General features: G+C 46.5%; 1 protein-coding gene across 3 annotated transcripts; it reads left to right on the top strand.

Annotated features, from left to right (window-relative positions):
- The first annotated feature begins 2,188 nt into the window (after nucleotides 1-2,188).
- On the top strand, nucleotides 2,189-17,338 carry LOC111846860 (GRIP and coiled-coil domain-containing protein 2). 3 transcript variants are annotated; one of them, XM_023817540.2, is made up of 23 exons: nucleotides 2,189-2,343; nucleotides 2,816-2,875; nucleotides 3,344-3,428; nucleotides 3,579-3,646; nucleotides 4,024-4,128; nucleotides 4,282-6,567; nucleotides 7,096-7,159; nucleotides 7,983-8,083; nucleotides 8,176-8,292; nucleotides 8,620-8,739; nucleotides 9,285-9,449; nucleotides 9,851-9,955; nucleotides 10,423-10,585; nucleotides 10,669-10,769; nucleotides 10,867-10,944; nucleotides 11,273-11,410; nucleotides 11,747-11,868; nucleotides 12,859-13,035; nucleotides 13,191-13,408; nucleotides 15,011-15,205; nucleotides 15,366-15,505; nucleotides 15,607-15,808; nucleotides 16,245-17,338. In XM_023817540.2, exons 1-23 carry the CDS (start codon nucleotides 2,338-2,340, stop codon nucleotides 16,319-16,321), a joined length of 4,893 nt encoding a protein of 1,630 aa, XP_023673308.2. In that variant the 5' UTR covers nucleotides 2,189-2,337; the 3' UTR covers nucleotides 16,322-17,338. The 3 variants fall into 3 exon arrangements, with proteins under 3 accessions (XP_023673308.2, XP_023673310.2, XP_023673309.2); XM_023817542.2 differs by having other exon boundaries at nucleotides 8,176-8,274; XM_023817541.2 differs by having other exon boundaries at nucleotides 2,819-2,875.
- Nucleotides 17,339-17,427: the final 89 nt, after the last annotated feature.

The following is a 17,427-nucleotide window of genomic DNA, read 5'->3' on the forward strand; positions in this document are numbered from 1 at the left end:
CATCTTGCAATCAGCTGGTGGGGCTGGAGCAGATCTGAGAAACAGGCATATTATTATATAAATGTCATGGGTCCAGCTCTGGCTTTTCATACTGTCAGCTGTGCATTATTATGGCCAGAGAATTAAAAGCTGCAGCTTTGTTCCAGCTAGGGCCTCTGGCGACCCACCCAGCAGAATTGCTATTCAAATAGCTTTTGTGGAAGGTCTGCACACAGGGATACTGCCGCATTTCCCTGACAGCATTTAAAGTGACAGAGAGGTAAATGAGGTTATGAAAAGGCACGCAGATTGAACAGCTCCCCCCTCCCCTAGCCCAGCAGTCAGGCTCCCACCCTCCAAAGTGATTGACACGCAGGAGCCATTTGCTACATTTTAATGCGGCTTCACGTCAATTGCATCATATGAAAGCGACTCTCTGAGTGATCGCTCTGATGGGGGAGGCCTTCGGAATGCCCAGGGCCCATTGGGGGGGAGTGAAGATGCTCCTCCTGATGGACGGCTGTTTTTGACCTGGGCATGTGGGTTGCCGCAGTAGTTGACTGAATGGATGAGCCACGGTCTTTGTATCAAGGCAGCCAAGCGCGACGGGCTGACTCAGGAATGTCAGAGGAGGAGCCGCTGAGGAGGATCTGTCAGCCCCTCCTACTGATGTCAAAACAGAAACACTCAATATTCTCTGTATGATCAGACAGGGTGGACAGGCACATGGGCCCCATCCACCCCTTCCCCACACTCACATCTACGGCTTATAGCCATCGTGTCCTTCTGTGCTAAATCACATTTTTGGTTAGTTGCTCTTGGTAGTCCAGTCTGGAAAACTGTTCCCTGAGAACTGTGATTTGGCCAAGATGGCCTTCTAAATGTTAAACAGGTAGATAAAGTAGCTTCCTTCCTCTAGGCCAGTGTTTACCAACCCAGTTCTCAGGGACCCCAGAAAGTCCACAGTTTTTTCCCCTTCCAGCTTCTAACACACCTGTATCAGGTATTCTGTGTTCTTGGCTGCCTGATTGGTTGGTTCAGGTGCGCTGGGACCTATGAGGGAGCAAAAATGTGGACTGTCTAGGGATCCCTGAGGACTGGATTGAGAAACAATATTCAGTCACTGCTCCGATGCCTTAATCACTGTGCTACAGACTACTGGTTTTCCACACATCTCTCTGCTGCATCCACTGGGTGCGTGTTATGCCGTAAGCACAGGCAGCAATACTGCTAAGTCGGCTATAAAAATTACAAACACTGAAATAAATGGACTCCTTGGTTCTTCACACGCCATTTTCCCCATCTGCCTCTAGAGGTTTATAAGAAGTGGCTTATCAGATGCTCTAATTAATATGATTTCACAGAAAAAATCCCAAGGTGATTTGCAGCAGTACCCTTGCTGTGTTAGAATGCTTCTCTCTCATTATAAGATCATTATAAAGCGAGTGCATGCATCTCTCACCCGATCTTTCTGAAGACCACTGAGGAATTTTCCAATAATCCACTGCAGCAGCAGCACGATAAACTCATTTAAAAAGTGTGTGTGATATACAGAAATGTGAGGAGGATCAAACACAAGGCACTTAATTAGTCATACTGTACTGCCCCTGGCTGTACATTTGGAGTTTGCATTTTCTCCCTGTGTTTGTGGGGGTCCCTGTATTTCCTGAGGTAAGTTAATCGTTACGCTGTGGTACATCTGTGATTATGAAGATAGATTAATGAATGGGTAAGGATAAGATACATAGCTAATGAGTGTACATTATACAAAATATTTAACTCAGTTTCAAAATAAAATAACAATCTATTACCCTGCTTAACTGTCAATTGAAAGCAAGAGCCATCAGTGAAGCAGATTTGTCAGTAGAAAGGAAAGAGACGGAGCAAAATATGCTGATCACACTTGTACAATTATCAAAACTTTTCAATTAAATATCTAGTTACTAAACCTAACTTAAAAATGCAAAATATACATTTTTATTTAGCATTTTAGTTAATCTCAACGATGCTCAATATTAAACAATACAAGATCTATACAGTAACTTAAACCATGCCAGCGCCGACTGCCCTTTTGAGTTGCTGAATCCATCGATCTCTTCCATATCCCATTCTACGCTCCGACGCGGATCTCTTTTAACCTCGACCCCGCCCCATTCCCTCCTCATCCAATCACTGGGCGCTTCGTCAATGTTGACATTGAATACGAAGGCGGAAACAAACAATGGGACCTTGAGGCGCACGGCTAACTGCTGGACCGAGCGATATGTGCTGGTCGTGGTGCTAAGTTACCTATTTATTTTATAGTATAGCTACTGACAGCATAACCGACCAAACTGTGACGCAGTGTCCGTGGCAAAAATGGAGGTAAGCTTGTATATCTGTTTTTTTCGCTGGTTAGCTAGGCGGCTACTTCGCTAGCAGGTAGACTTCCGTGTGTCTACCGTAATAGGCCATCCAGGATGCAGCGAGATCCTTTTGGGGTACCTGCTCTTGCTGTGCAAAAACTAACCATTTGTATTTCGTTAAGACAATAAAAGGTTTGGGATAGCTTGACACATTTTACTAATTAGAATAGTCCTTTTGGTATCTTACACATACCCAACAGCCTCACGTAGTGCGAGTCCCGTAATTATGTGTGTGATCATATAGAAAATCCTGTCTATAAGTTATAATGAAAACACTCTATGTAATGTACATGTTTATTTGATCTGTATAGCAGATATTGAAATGCTTGTTTTGTGACAGTCTGGGTAGTTAACTAAACCCAGCGTCCTAACAAGTGGCTCTCAGGTTACTTATGAATAACTGTGGACTGCAATCTATTTTTTCCCACAAGCAGGAGAATTTGCAGGAGTCTGTCATTTCACCTGCTATTCCAGGGACTGGGAAGTCCAAGGTATTGTGCTGAAAAAGCAGTTACTCTTATGGATGGTTTTTAAATATGTGGCACATTGACATTGTATTGTATGTATCTCTTCCCACACTTAGAATTCTGTTGAAGACTTTTTGTCTTTTGGCCCCAGGCCACATGTCCAACTGCACACCATCATAGTCTCTTCTAAAACCCAGCACCCATTTTGTTTTTGTGTCTTTCCCTAGTGCTAAGGCTAAGATGGCTGTTTGTTCCTCCCACCATTCTGTTAAACCCTTCCCCACTCCCTTAACCAAATAAAGTTCTCTGCTCTTCCTGTCATCCCTGTGTCACCTGGATCTGTTTGCTGGAAGCAAGTCTTCCTGTGTTTGTAATACATTTTTCATCTCTACTGTGAAAGGATGCTTAAGTGCATTAGATCCAATTTACCTTCAGGTGTTCCTCCTGGTTCTTACATGACTGTTTTTAATAATCTCTCTTCCTTTTTTTCAGCTGGATACATTGTCAAAAGATGACCTGATTAAATATGCAAAAAAGCAAATGGCTCTCCTGCAGAAGGTGAAGTCAAAATGTTCAGGTAAATTAATAAAGAATATAAGATGTCAGTTTTTATACAAGGGAGTTTGATTTCAAGTTTAATAACCATACACATATTACTTTCCATACTTGTGTTTTCGTTAATAATTACATTTTAATTCACCATTCATGCTTATCTTGAATCAACCAGATCTGGAGAAGGAGGTAGAGACCCTGAGAGAGAATCCCAGAGGCGTCACTGGTGACTCTGTCATCCAGGTTTGTGTGTCTTCCTGCATGACTGCTCCACATGTCTCGCTCCCAGGCTTAAACTGGTAAATGTACACCATGTTTCATTTACGGGCTCAGGATATTGCTTCAGACACATCTTTTAAAGGTAAACTCTTACTTGGTTAGCCATCTGGACAAGTATTGCAGATTTTTGCAGGTAGTTTGTGATAAACTGAAGTATGTGCTGTAACAAAAACCAGCACACTCTGTAACCCATGATGATTTGAGTCTGACTCAGCTGTGTATGGAATTTATCATTTTAAAGCAGTAGATACAACAGCAGTATGTAGGATTATTGAATGAGATGAATTATGAGGATCACTGCATTGTGACACATTTAGTTTTGAATATCTTTATGAAACCAGGAACTGACGGAGAGAATGGATGACGTCTTGGTGGAGAAAGCAGAAATCCAACAGAATCTGGTGCTTCTGCGCAAGGAAAATGAAATGGTCAAGGAAAGGGAACAGGTAAACAGTGAAGATAACATTTTAGTGCAGACATTGGCATGGTGACAGGTCTAGTGAAAAACTTTATAACCTTGCTGGAAAAAAATGCTTATATGACTGCAATTCACATAGATATAGTATGTATCAATAATATGTTTCTTTTATTCACATTAGCATGCTCTAGAGAAGCTGAAAAGTCTTCAGGAACTGCTGGACCATGCAAACAGGGAGCATGTGAGAAAAACTGAGGATTTGCAAAAGGCAATGGGTGCCTCTAATGTGAAGCACAAGGAGGAGGTGGAAGCTTTGCAGAGACAAAATGAGAAAATGGTAAAAGAACAGAGTGAGGAGTTGAAGAAGCTGGAGATAGTTAATATGGAGAAGAATGCAGAGATGGAGAGATTGAAAGAAGACCATCGAGTCCTGCTGTCTGAATCCCATAGGGAGCTAGAAGTTCTACAGGAGGAAATCAAGACAATGAAAATGGCCCATGAGCAAGAGGTGAGGGATACGACTGAGCAGCTGGAGCTTACAGTGGCAGATTTTGAGATGGAAAAGGAGCGACTCCTGCTTCTGCAAGATGAGCTTACTGAACAGCTGGCCCTCAAGGAGACCTTTCTTCATGATGTTCAAGAGGAGGAAGAAGAGCCTAGCAGGACCAGAGACTGTTCTGGGTATTCCGAGATCTCTGCAGCTTCAGCTTCTGATGACATGCAGGATGAGGTGATGCGGTTGAGGTTGGCATTTGAAGACCTCCAGTCTCAGAACACCATGCTTCAGGAGGAACTTACTTACCTTAGCAATGTGAAGACTGAACTAGAGTCTCAAATACACCAAATAAAAGATGAATTCCAGCATGAGAGGGAAGACCTTGAATTTAAGATTAATGAACTGCAGATGTGTAAGGAAGATGAGAAGATGGTGAGTAACGGTTCAGAGGAAAACCTGGAAGCAGTATGGTCTCAACATGAGCAGGAGCTGGAAGCCTTGAAGGAGATCCATAAGAACGATATGGCTGACCTTAATAAAAACTTTTTTTCCGAGGTTGAGAAGGAAAAGGAGAAAAGCAATCATGAGCTTCAAGAGCTAAGAAGTAGATGTGATCAGCTATTATTGGAAAGGAATTCAGCAATTGAAGAATATGAAAAAACTAAAGACATCCTGAGAAACCTGGAGTTGGAGTTGGGAGACCGGACTGGTAACTTTATCAAGCAGTACAATGCGATGAAGGAGCAAGGAGCTTCGGGTATTGACCAGCTGCAGCAGAAGCTGAGGTCTGCCTACAAGGAGAAGGACCTCCTGCAGGAGCAATTAAACACCCTGAAGCTCACACTAGACAGTTGCAAAGAGGAAGCCAAAGCTGCAGAAGATCTGGGGGTTTCTTTGGCTAATCTGCAGCAGAATAACAAGGACATCCTCTCCATTCTTCACCAGAAAGAGGGCACAATCCTGGAGCTGGAAGAGACCCTCGATGCACTGTCTTCTGCCAAGAACAACATCCAGGCAGAAATGGAAAGAGTGAAAAATGAGTATGATATAGAGCATGCTAAAGCTGTTGAACTGGATATGAGTCTTTACAACCTCTCCCTTTGTAACAAAGATATGAAGCAGAAATGTGAAGAGTTGACAACCACCTTAACATGCACCCGAGCAGAGAAGGAGAGCATGGGCCATGAGCTGGGCACTCTGCAGGGGGAACTTGCACAAGCCGTGTTGGAGAACGAACAGCGGACCTCTAACCTCCAGGTTCTAGCCGAAGAGTTGGCCAGGCTGAAGGAAAGTGAGAGTGCCTTGCAGGAAGCCAGCAGGGCACAGTGTGTGAATGCCACAGCATATGATGAGGAAAGAAGAGATCTGGAGGAACAGTTGCGTATCCTGTCAGAGGAGCGAGATATGTTGAAGCGAGAGGTGGTGGCACAGCAGGTCCAAATCTCCCGTGCATGGAGCCACATTTTAGCTTTTCTGGACCAGAGCAATGAAGAAGAAGTTGAGAGGGCAGCAGAAGATATTCCGACCCTGGTAGACAGTGTTTTGGCCCAGGTGAGGCATGACCTGCTGCAGCAGAGTAGTGAGAGGGTGGCCCAGCTGGAGCAGGAGGCTGAGACTATGAGGGAGGAGAATATGCAGCGAGAGGAAGAGTTCCTGGCCCGTTTGGAAGACCTGAACCGGGAGAAGAGCCTGCTAAAGGCCAACTTGGATGAACAGATTGCTGACACAGAGGCCTTGAAGAGAGACTTGGCTGACATGAAAGCTGTGAACATGAAGGCCAAGGCTGAAAACCAGGAGTTACTCGCGCAGCTTGCAGATGCGGCAGAGAAGCTGCAAGGCATGGAAAACGAGTCGGGCAAAGCCGAGAAGCTGTTTGACGAAAGTGCACGTGAGAAGGAGGATATGCAGCGGCTGCTGGCTGAGAAGGAATCCCTGCTGTTGCAATTACAGAAAGAGATGAAAGTTCCTAAGGTTAGTTGGCTCTCTCCAGATAGATTTGCATTGTATGTTTACGGGCTCCTCAGTAAGTTTTAGAATCTAAGAATGAAGTTCTGAGTCTCAACTGGAACTTCTAGAAACTATGAAGTCCTCAAAAAAGACCTTAGCAATGGACCTTCTGGCATTTAGTCTGAAAGCAGAGCATTACTGCTCTGATAGATACTTTAGCAAAGAGCAGCTGGTTATTTAGCTGGGCTTCCTTACTGCCGCTTCTCTTTGCCATTCATCCCCCCAGTATGAGTGTAGTGGAGCCCACTGATGTCAGCCTTGCTTATAGCTGATGTTTTAACCATCGTCTGTGCTTGCGCACATATCGACCTTGACTGTGAACTCGTTCTTCGTGTTCTGGATTTATCTGTCTGCTTACAGACAACAAGAAATAAATAAAAGATTAACATAGGTGAAGGAATCAATGGGCTAATTCACACATTAGTTAACATATGACTTAGCGATTACTTTAGGGTTACTCATTTAGGGTTACTCATTCCTCTTCCTTTTTAGGAGTCTCAGAACGATTCTGACCAGTCCGAAGATAACATGGTTACTGAGCTTTCAGCAAAGATTGGTAATGTATTAGGTCACTGAGCTTCCCAATTAGTCAGACCAATATGTATGGTATAATAAATTGTTTACAAATTAATATTGCATTGTCAGGAGTGGCATGGTGGCCCCATGGTGAATTAGAGATGCTAAGCTGCCCGTAGATGTTAATGGTGTGTATGTTTGTGTGTGTGTGTGTGTGCGCGCCCTACAATGGCTCCCCATCCTGGGATATCCCCTGCCTTGCACCCTACAATGGGTTGGCTCCCCATCCTGGGATATCCCCTGCCTTGCACCCTACAATGGGTTGGCTCCCCATCCTGGGTTATCCCCTGCCTTGCACCCTACAATGGGTTGGCTCCCCATCCTGGGATATCCCCTGCCTTGCACCCTACAATGGGTTGGCTCCCCATCCTGGGTTATCCCCTGCCTTGCACCCTACAATGGGTTGGCTCCCCATCCTGGGTTATCCCCTGCCTTGCACCCTACAATGGGTTGGCTTCCCATCCTGGGTTATCCCCTGCCTTGCACCCTACAATGGGTTGGCTCCCCATCCTGGGTTATCCCCTGCCTTGCACCCTACGATGGGTTGGCTCCCCATCCTGGGTTATCCCCTGCCTTGCACCCTACAATGGGTTGGCTCCCCATCCTGGGTTATCCCCTGCCTTGCACCCATAGCTTCCGGGATAGTCTCTGGACCCTGCAAAACTGCATAGGACAAGTGGCTATGGAGCATGGATGGATTTTTGAGAGGAACATCCAGAACTAGCCGCTATAGTAGTATTTACTCCCCTTAATGTTTAGTTAGACACTTTCTCCACTAATCCATTTATTTAAAAATCATGCAGCCGACCTCCAAAAAGAAAATACAGAAAAAGAAGAGAAGATGAACAAGATAAAAGCTGTGGCAGTGAAAGCCAGGAAGGAGCTGGATAGCAGCAGAAAAGAGGTATGCAGCCTGTGTCTTTTTGGAGCCCTGGCAGCCGTGGGTATCATCCTGTGACATTTCCAGACTTAACAGCCTGTTTCCCCTAATCTTAGGTCTTTAATCTGAGAGAGGAGGTGGAGAACCTGAAGGAGGAGCGTGACAGAATGTCTAACTCAGTAAAGGATGTCCTGCAGGGTGCAGAGGGCTACAAGGTATCCCTGAACTCACAGGTCCAGCCCTTCCTCTTCTGTAGTGACAAATCAAGGAATAAGGACTATATTTGAATGTCTGGTTAATGGTATTTCTGTCAAAGTAATGTGTTACCAGGAATTCTGTGGTTTTGTATTGTCTTTCCTTAGTTATGTTTTGCTGAAATGTATTCTTGGAGAATCATGCATTGGTTCACTTTTTTTGATGAAGGGCGTTGGCTTGAACTGTTTGGTTGAATGCCCATGTCTTGTTTTGCCTGCTGAAAATGGCACTCTTGTCTGGGGAAACAGGTCTAATGTGGTGCCTATTAGAATGCAGTGCTAATCTAAGTGTTGTCTGAATTGCAGAACCTTTTGGTGGAGTATGACCGACAGACGGAGGAGCTAGAGCAAGCGAGGGAGAAAGTGGAAGAGACAGAGCGGCAGATTGGGGATCTGAACAAACGTTTGCAGGCTGCCCTTTTGCAGGTGACTGAGGTGGTATGACTGAGCCTCTTTGCTCGGTGTGCCTTTCGTTGCCTGGAGCAGGTTTGCTTGAACTGGCAGTTGTTATTCTAAGGGAAACATTTGCTGTGAATAAACGCTGCCGCACTGGTCATAATCGTGAGAGAAATCACAGATGGCTTCTGGAGTCAACGATCCAGGGATCCATTAGGGTTTTATTGTTTATTTTGCTTAATTTCTGTCACATTTATCTGGAAACTGTACACAAAGTCCAACTTCAGAGTGATGTAATAATAGGGAGTTGACAGGTTAACATGGTGGAATGTACTGCACGTCAGATGGGACATCAGGAACCAAGGGGCGGAACAGCTGGAATTTATTTGTTTCCCTGGAGGCCCCTTATAGTGTGGCACAGGTAGAGCATTCAGGTACTGGCTCTGAATCAAGGCCCTTGGGGAACCTAAAAGACTCGTTAGAGAGTGCTACAATATGAGAAGAGAAAGGCATGCTTGGTAGAATGCAACCCCCCCACATCAGGACACTGACTTATCCTGCCATTTTTTTACCAGCATGAGCAGTCAACCTCTGAGAGGGATGGCATGATGGCACACTTGGAAACCCTGCAAAGCAATGTCAAGCAGCTGGAGGCTCAGGCTTTGGAGATGCATAAGCTGAAATGTACTCTGGAAAAGGACCTGGAGGCAGAAAGGCTTTTAAGAGAACAAAAAGCGAAGGTATGGGGTTCATGGACATGGGCAGGGGGGGGGGGGCTCATAGCATCCCTTCCCATACTGTGGGGCATATCAAGGAAGTTACTGCAGTGGTTGGGTGTCCTTCATTATCCTCCTGAGACCCGACCTATTCATTTATGTCCATTGTAGTGGACATTGTATTTTTGCATTTAGTTTTTCACTGATGTTAGGAAACATATTTATTCCTGTTGTTCACTATAGAGGACATGCTGCGAAATTAAAAATAAAAATAAATTTGAAAAAATTTGTCCAAAGACAAATAACCTACAATTGAAGGACACTTTTTTTCTTGGGTCTCAGGAGGTTATAATGGGATGACAGTCCCATCATGAAGAGCAGGTCTGAAATGCTCCTTGCTATGTGTGTTTCCATGGTCTGATCAGGAGCAGTCAGCCATCGTGAAGGAGGCTGAGGACTTGACGGCTCAGCTGCAGCGACAGAAGCAACAGCTTCAGCAGGCAGCCCAGGAGGTGGAGCAGCTCAGGAAGGTATGTACCGACCTGCACCCGGGCTGCTTTTGGTCCTTGTCCACCCATAAGTAGAACAGGAAACACATCTTCTGGTACTGGATCTCGGAGAGCTTGAAAACAAACCATACCATGACTAGAAACATCACCATAACTCTGTGTAGCCCTCTGCGTCAGGTGTTCCTTGGTTCCTGGGTTGGGTTACTAGAGTAGGTAGGTAGGTAGGTTAGTTAACTTCATTAACCCCTTATGAGAAATTGTCACCAGACAGAGTACAGTGCAGTACAGTATGATGATTCAGTAAATCGAAGAAAGCAAAAGAAAGCAAAAACACTGCCTGTCTAGCACAGTGTCTTTGCAGCAGATTTTTGTACAGATTAAAGCTAGACCTGGAGCTATAGTTCCTGTAGCGAGTAGGAAGAGAGCCTGCAATACAACTCTGTAAACCACCAAATTTGAGTATGGTTTTCTTTGCTGTGCCTGGCCAGGATGCCCAGCAGAGCACGCTCATGGACATGGAGATGGCCCACTATGAACGGCTGGTCAAGGAGCAGAACCAGAAGCTGTCTGAGAAAGACGGTCACATCCAGGAGCTGGGTGATGAGATACAGTCTCGGAAGAAGACCGAGGATAGGCTCACCGAAGACATTGGTGCGGTCATGTGACACAGGGGGCCAGGGTGCCGGTGGGCTTCCTTTTTCATGAATCTCCCTTTTGTCCTTTTGCTTGTCTAGTGTCTCTGAAGTTACGTGTGGAACAGGGTGAAGAAAAGACATGCAAGATGAAGCAGCTCCTGGTTAAAACAAAGAAGGAACTGTCTGATGCCAAGAAACACGTAAGTCCTCACAAGTTAGTACTGCAGATCACTGAGGCCCCTCAGCTGATCGTGACTCATAGCCTCGCAGGCGTGATGCGAATATGTTCCCTTGCAGGAGGTGGATCAGATGTCCGTCCAGGCATCACTGAAGGGGGAGTTAGAGGCTCATCAGCAGCAACTGGAGGACTACAAGGTTGTACAGAGATATTCTCCTTTAGCCAATGTACTAGGATTAGGCTCCTGTCTCAGAAAATATGAGTGTCATAGACACTGTAATGTGCTGTAGTGCCAGGTGTTGATGCAGTGTGGATGCTGAAGGCACCGGGTGCTAATAAAGCATGGAGGCTAATGGATCTAACCGCTAACACAAAATGGGGGCTAATTTCTAATCCAGCATGAAGTATAATGGCACCTAAGGCAGCATCGAGGCTAATAGCACCAAATGCAAACGCGGTGCTAAGTGTTAATGCATAGTGGATGCTAACGGGGCCGAGGGCTAACTTCAGCATGCCTGGTTGCAGATACAGTGCAGCAGTTTGACAGCAGAGAAGCACCGGCTGCAGGAGCAGCTGAGGACCGTCACAGACCAGCAGCAGCGGGCGGCCAGCACCTTCCAACACAGACTGAGCACCTTGCAAGAGGAGTGCAGCACAACCAAGGTACTGACACCTACTAACAGGTCATGCTAGAGGTGCGCTGTGCTGTGCCTGCCCCACCCATTTCAGGACCCTGTTGGTGGTAACAGAACCTTAGTGCCATATAAATTATCTGTAAATGTTTTTACAATTTCATTTTTGTTTCCTCCCCTCTGAGGCCATATGGCTGGTCATGGATTGACTCCCCGACTAAACGATTTTGATGTTTTTCTGCTTCTGTCCACCATGTGTCTTGTGTTGACTTTTGTAGCTTTTGAAATTTAGCACCATGAATTATGTCAAGGCTTTGCAGTTACAGCTCGTTCTTTGGTCAGAGACAACTTTTCCGGTCTGTGGCAGGCTGAGCTGAGCACGATGACGTCGGAGTTTGAGAGCTACAAGGTGCGCGTCCACAACGTCCTCAAGCAGCAGAAGAACAGGAACTCAACAAGTAATGAAAGTGAGGTGGCCAAGCAGGAAAGGTATGATGGCATGCACACGCCCTGTCCCTGGAAGGGGACACCCCTTATGGGCTGCCAGCCCATCAAATCAAATCAAATCAAATCAAATCAAACTTTATTTATCAGTTGCACAACATTACAGCATAGAAGAGTAGATTCAGGCGATGAAATGAGTTTCCCTGACAGCTCCCCAGGGCTGGACTAGCCATCTGGCATAACAGGCATTTTCCCGGTGGTCCGATGGTTTTGTGGGCCAACAAAAACATGGGGGACCCCAAAATACAGGGTTGATTTATTTTTTCCCCAGTTCAGCCCTCCAGCTCCTTATGCTCAGGTAATAGTAAAGTACTACGTAATAGTCAATGCAGGGTGGGCACACTCACTGACACGCAGTCACACGTTGTGGGTGCCAGTTCATTAAACACAAGTCTTTGGACTATGGAAACTGCACTCGCAGCCACTGCCCTGGGGTGTGAGTCTGCACTGTGCTGCCCTGACTTTGAATATTAACTCGGCCCTCTGTACGCTTCCCGCTGGCATCACACGCAGAGCCTGCTGGCTTCATTCGTGTATCCACATTGATCCCTTAATTACCGTTTTCTGAGAAAGATGCACCCCCCCCTCCGTGGGCCACATTACAGCTGCGCCTGTGCAGAATGCCCACTGAGAACCTGCAGTGGGTGCAGATTGTTCATGCAGAAAGTCAATGATCTGTTAATGAGGCTGAACCTCATTAGGGCCGTTATGGACTGGGGTGCTATGTGGCAACCCCCCACCCCATCAGTCACAGCTCAGGTCGAAATTAAACTCGCTCTGACTGTGTTCCTAAAACTGTACATAAGACCTTATTCTGATAATTGAAGATAATTAATGTTCAAATTATTATATGCGTGTGGTTTGGGGTTCACTTCTCTTTATATTAGTACAAGCATCTTTTGACAAGCACATTTTGTTGGGGCTGGGGGCACACCACCTGAGGCTAATGTCGCTTCCCGTTTGCGTGGGCCGCAGGGAGTACATGGAGAGCATGCTGGAGCAGCTGCAGCTTCGGCTGCAGGACACCCAGCAGAACCTACAGCAGAGCTGCTGTGACCTGCAGCAGCTGCAGGCCGAACACGACACACTGCTAGAGAGACACAACAAGATCCTGCAGGAGGGTGTGGCCAAGGAGGCTGAACTCAGGGAGAGGTGAGGACCGACGGAGGTTTGAGGGTCTGACGTGACACCGTAGTGTAAATGTAGCTTAGTGTGGGAGTTCCTGCTGCCCGCTCAACACAGGCGGTCATGCCAGCCGCACTCAGTCGCTCACTCTGCGGTGGTCTCCACCCCGCCCTCCTTCCCAGGCTCCTCTCCCTGCAGTCGGAGCACATGACCCTGAAGACGGAACACGCCCAGACAGTGAGCCAGCTGACCGCCCAGGCAGACTCCATGCGCAGTACCTTCCGGGAGCAGGTACGCCACCTGCAGGAGGAGCACCGCAGCACCGTGGAGACCCTGCAGCAGCAGATTACCAGACTGGAGAGTCAGCTGTTCCAGCAGCAGCGGGAACCTGGCATTACCAGTAAGAGAGGGGGAGGGGAAAGCCCAGCATTTACGTGCGTGACTTGCATCATACACATACTGTAGATGTAAAGGTAGATCCTCCATCTTGGGTTTGAATGCCAACTCTGCAATGTTTGTTCTCCCCGTGTCGTGCGGCATTTCTGCCAGTCCATGTGTGCTTGGGTTAATTTGGCATGTCTGAGTTACCCACAGTGTATATGTGAGAATGTGTGTTCCCTGCGGTGGAGGGCGTTTCCCTGCCTACTGCTCTCTGCTGCCCACACAGGGAAATGGACTGCTAGGAGTTAGTGCACCCTGATGTTTGTTGCGTTGTGGGTGGGTAAGTCTATGACAGACGGATGAGAAATATTCGCTATTTTAGACATGGGCTCCACGGGGGGAATGAGCAATGTACACTAAGTGCTCTCATCACTGAACACGCCACCCAGAGGAACATTTGCTCCGGACAGAGTGTCTTGTCCAGCGCTGAGCAAAGGCAGCGCTCTGCCAGGTCTGCCAGGACTAATGAAGTGGCACATGTGAGCAGAGACACAGCGTGCGGGGAGAAGCCCGCTTCGCGGGTGCAGCGGCCCAGGCTGCATTTTCCCGTCTGCCTCCCGTCCGTAAATCCTCCCAGGGGTCCCTCTCTAGAACCGCACTCCAGCGGCGCGGGTTGTTTACAGCGACCGGCGCCGCCTTCATCTCCGCGCCAGCAGAAGCTCGTTAGCGGGGCCCCTGGGGGACCCGCCCACCTGCTGCTGCGGCGCTGGAGACACGCAGGGGCTGCGGCTGCTACCGGCGCGTGCGTGTGCGCGCCCATCCGCCCATCCCAGCATGGAGCGGGGCCAAGCTCCCTCGCTCTCTCGCCATTGCAGCGAGATTGCGTCTGCCTGCTCCCTGTGTTACACCCTCCACCTTCTGATTTATTAAGCTGCATAAGAGCGTCACGGTACTTAGCAGTCCTTCCACTTCCCATAGAAATCCCAGTTATGTTTTGTGCCTTTCAAAGAATGGGAAAGACACAGAATGGAATAAATAAGAGGTGGGGGTGCAGCAAAAGTGGAGGGAACAGCTTCACCCATCTCCAAATCTCTTGTCCGGCAATCGGTTCCAGGCCACCCAGCCACAGCAGCTGCCCATGCGTTCTGCTGCGGGACACTGGGGTCCGGAATGGTGAAGAGCAGGGCCTTGTCAGTGGCATTTCACAAAGGCACACACTTTGAATCCATTTTACTGTGCTTTGAGCAAGGTCCTCACTTTGAGTGTGAATTTCTGACTGCAGAATGAGGTAAATGATTCTGGACAAAAATGTTTTAGGTAAATATTATATAGCTTAGCTTACCAACTTTGTATGATAGGGTTGAATAACAACCATTATAGTTGATCCTTAATCTAGTAGTTGTTCAATGGCTACTTTGAACACAGTAGTATTATATGTATCGGGTACATACAGCAGCATTAGGGTATTGAAACAAATGAATTGCACAATAGTGCCCTCTGGTGGCACTATGCTTGTAAATTGGACGATTTAAGTGTTCATGGTTTTACTTCTTAAATAATGCTGAGTAATAATAATTTAGTAAATATAATTGTCTGTTTATTATTCTTTTCTCCTTCCTAGGTGCAGTGTCAGTGCCACAGGCTAGGAAGGCCTTGCAGGAAAGGAAGGCTGTAGACCTGAGCCTGTCGGACCTGCAGTCCATGGCACGGGAGGAGGGAGAGGGGATGGAGACCACGGAGACGGAGTCTACATCCTCAGCCAGCACCCCTTTACCGTCACTGGACCAGCTGCTCACTTCTCCAGACCCCAAGCAGGGTCAGTATCCTGCCTTCTCCTCTGCTGTGGCGGAGAGACTTTCAATCATGTTTTAATAACAGACATGCTTATTCATTTTCACAGACTAACATTAAATCACCACAGATGATTAACAACTTAGTGCAGTACATTGTAGTGAAGATTCGCTGTGTGTGCGCAGAGCCCTTCATCTGGTTAGCAGAGGTCAGCAAAGAGGAGCTCACCCAGAAGCTGAACACGGCCACGCGCAGCCTGGAGCATGTGAACGGCCTGCTGCACGAGACTGAGGCCACCAACGCTGTGCTCATGGAGCAGATCGCCGTGAGTGAGCCTGATTGTCTCAGCCGCTCTGTCCTCTGAGCTGCCGCTGCTGCAGGGGCTCATGATGGACGTGTGATGGACGCATCCCGTGTGTCTCACAGCTCCTGAAGAATGAGGTGCGCAGGCTAGAGAGGAACCAGGAGCGTGAGAAGTCAGTGGCCAGCCTGGAATACCTGAAGAATGTGCTACTGCAGTTCATCTTCCTGAAGCCAGGGAGTGAGAGGCAGGCCCTGCTTCCAGTCATCCACACCATGCTGCAGCTGAGCCCCGAAGAGAAGAGTAGGCTAGGGGCCATCGCCCTGGGTATGCTAGCCTGTCCTAGAGCCGATACTTACCTTCTCTCCTGTACGAGAGCCTCACACTTTACTCACCCTTCAGTCCTACTGCCTATATTGGGACAGTGATTGTAATACACTTTTTTTTTTTTACCCTAGAGCAGTTGTATCAATTGACAACTTTCACTGTCGACAACCCCCACCCCCCAACAACTTTTACTGTTCCCACCAGTCCCCTCGCTGTCACATACCTCCCCAGATTGTTTTCTTTGTAGAAGTAGCTCTCACTGTAAATAAGGTTGGAGAGCCTTGCTCTAGAGGACTATCACTTTGGACCCTTATAAGTTGTGCCAGAACAACACAGTTTCAGTCACTAAACAGTGTCCTACACTATCTAGTACGAGAGTCTTTATTGCATGTGTGAGTCTATAGCTAACTGGTCAAATGTGGTTTAATCGTTACAGGTGATCAGGAGTCAGTAGCAGGATCCCGGGCGTCTGGCTGGACTTCCTACCTGCACAGCTGGTCGGGAATCCGGTAAAAAGAAGGGGCAGGTGAACCAGGAGTACGTCACATCAGGGTCTAATAACACGCATCTGAAAACGCCTCTACTTCTCAGCCAGTTCTCTTCCTGCTATGTAACACTTCTTTTCTCCAGATCTGTATTTTTGATACTTTTTTTTGACTTTTGTATACTTTGTCATTCTGGAAGCCATAAACTAAATTTTACCATTGGTTTCAGCCTCTTATGGTCTGAATGTTTGCCTTTCTCCAATCACTCAATATATGCATCTTAAGACAGGATTTTTTTTTTGTAATCTGCACTATACGTGTTTAAAGTGGCCCGTTTTGTTTGTTGTCTGTGTGGATGAGTGTCTGTATCTGTCTGAAGCTCCACAGTGACTAGGCAGTGACGTTACTGCCCTATGACTGTCTGGTAACTCTCCCAGGATACTCTACTCTGTTTTGACATTCGCCACAGCCCCAGAGATACGCCCATGGATGTCCCCTTAACACCTCAATTTATACCTGATATTAACTAAATTATGGCAAGATTGTTTCATCAAGGTAGTATTTAAAGAAAACAATTTTGAAACAAATTTGATATTATTTGAGCCAATATCGGTAATTCTGGTGGCTAGTCCTTAAGAATAAAACTCGGGGAGTTAAAATATACTATAATGTGGGGCAACTGCATCAAATACTGGTAGCGTATAAATGAAAAGAGGTGGACACGCAGTACTGAATGTATTTAAAGTAAAACTGAAAACGAACCATGTTTTAATGCTATCTTATTTAAGTTCTTGTTTTTAGTTCTGTTAAATCCCTGTAGTTTGTGTTTTTAACAAATCGCTAGGTAACATTTTTTGGTTTGTCACTGAATTTTGTGTAATTCTGTACTAAATACCTGTAGTACTGACTTGAGATTTGGATAAGCTGCTGAGAGATATAAAATAAACCAGTAGGGGATATTAAGAGGACAAGTGCAATCTGAACCATATGTTTAAGACCATGCTTTAACTGTGAATGACCGAATAAAAATATACATTTAAAGTTACTAGATATCCTTTTATTTACTGATTTTCATGGGTTTTAAGTAAAGATTTCCTCACACATAACACAAAGGTTCAGAAACGTAACAAGATG

The sequence above is a fragment of the Paramormyrops kingsleyae genome, chromosome 1 (genome assembly GCF_048594095.1).
Source record: "Paramormyrops kingsleyae isolate MSU_618 chromosome 1, PKINGS_0.4, whole genome shotgun sequence".
NCBI lineage: Eukaryota > Metazoa > Chordata > Actinopteri > Osteoglossiformes > Mormyridae > Paramormyrops > Paramormyrops kingsleyae.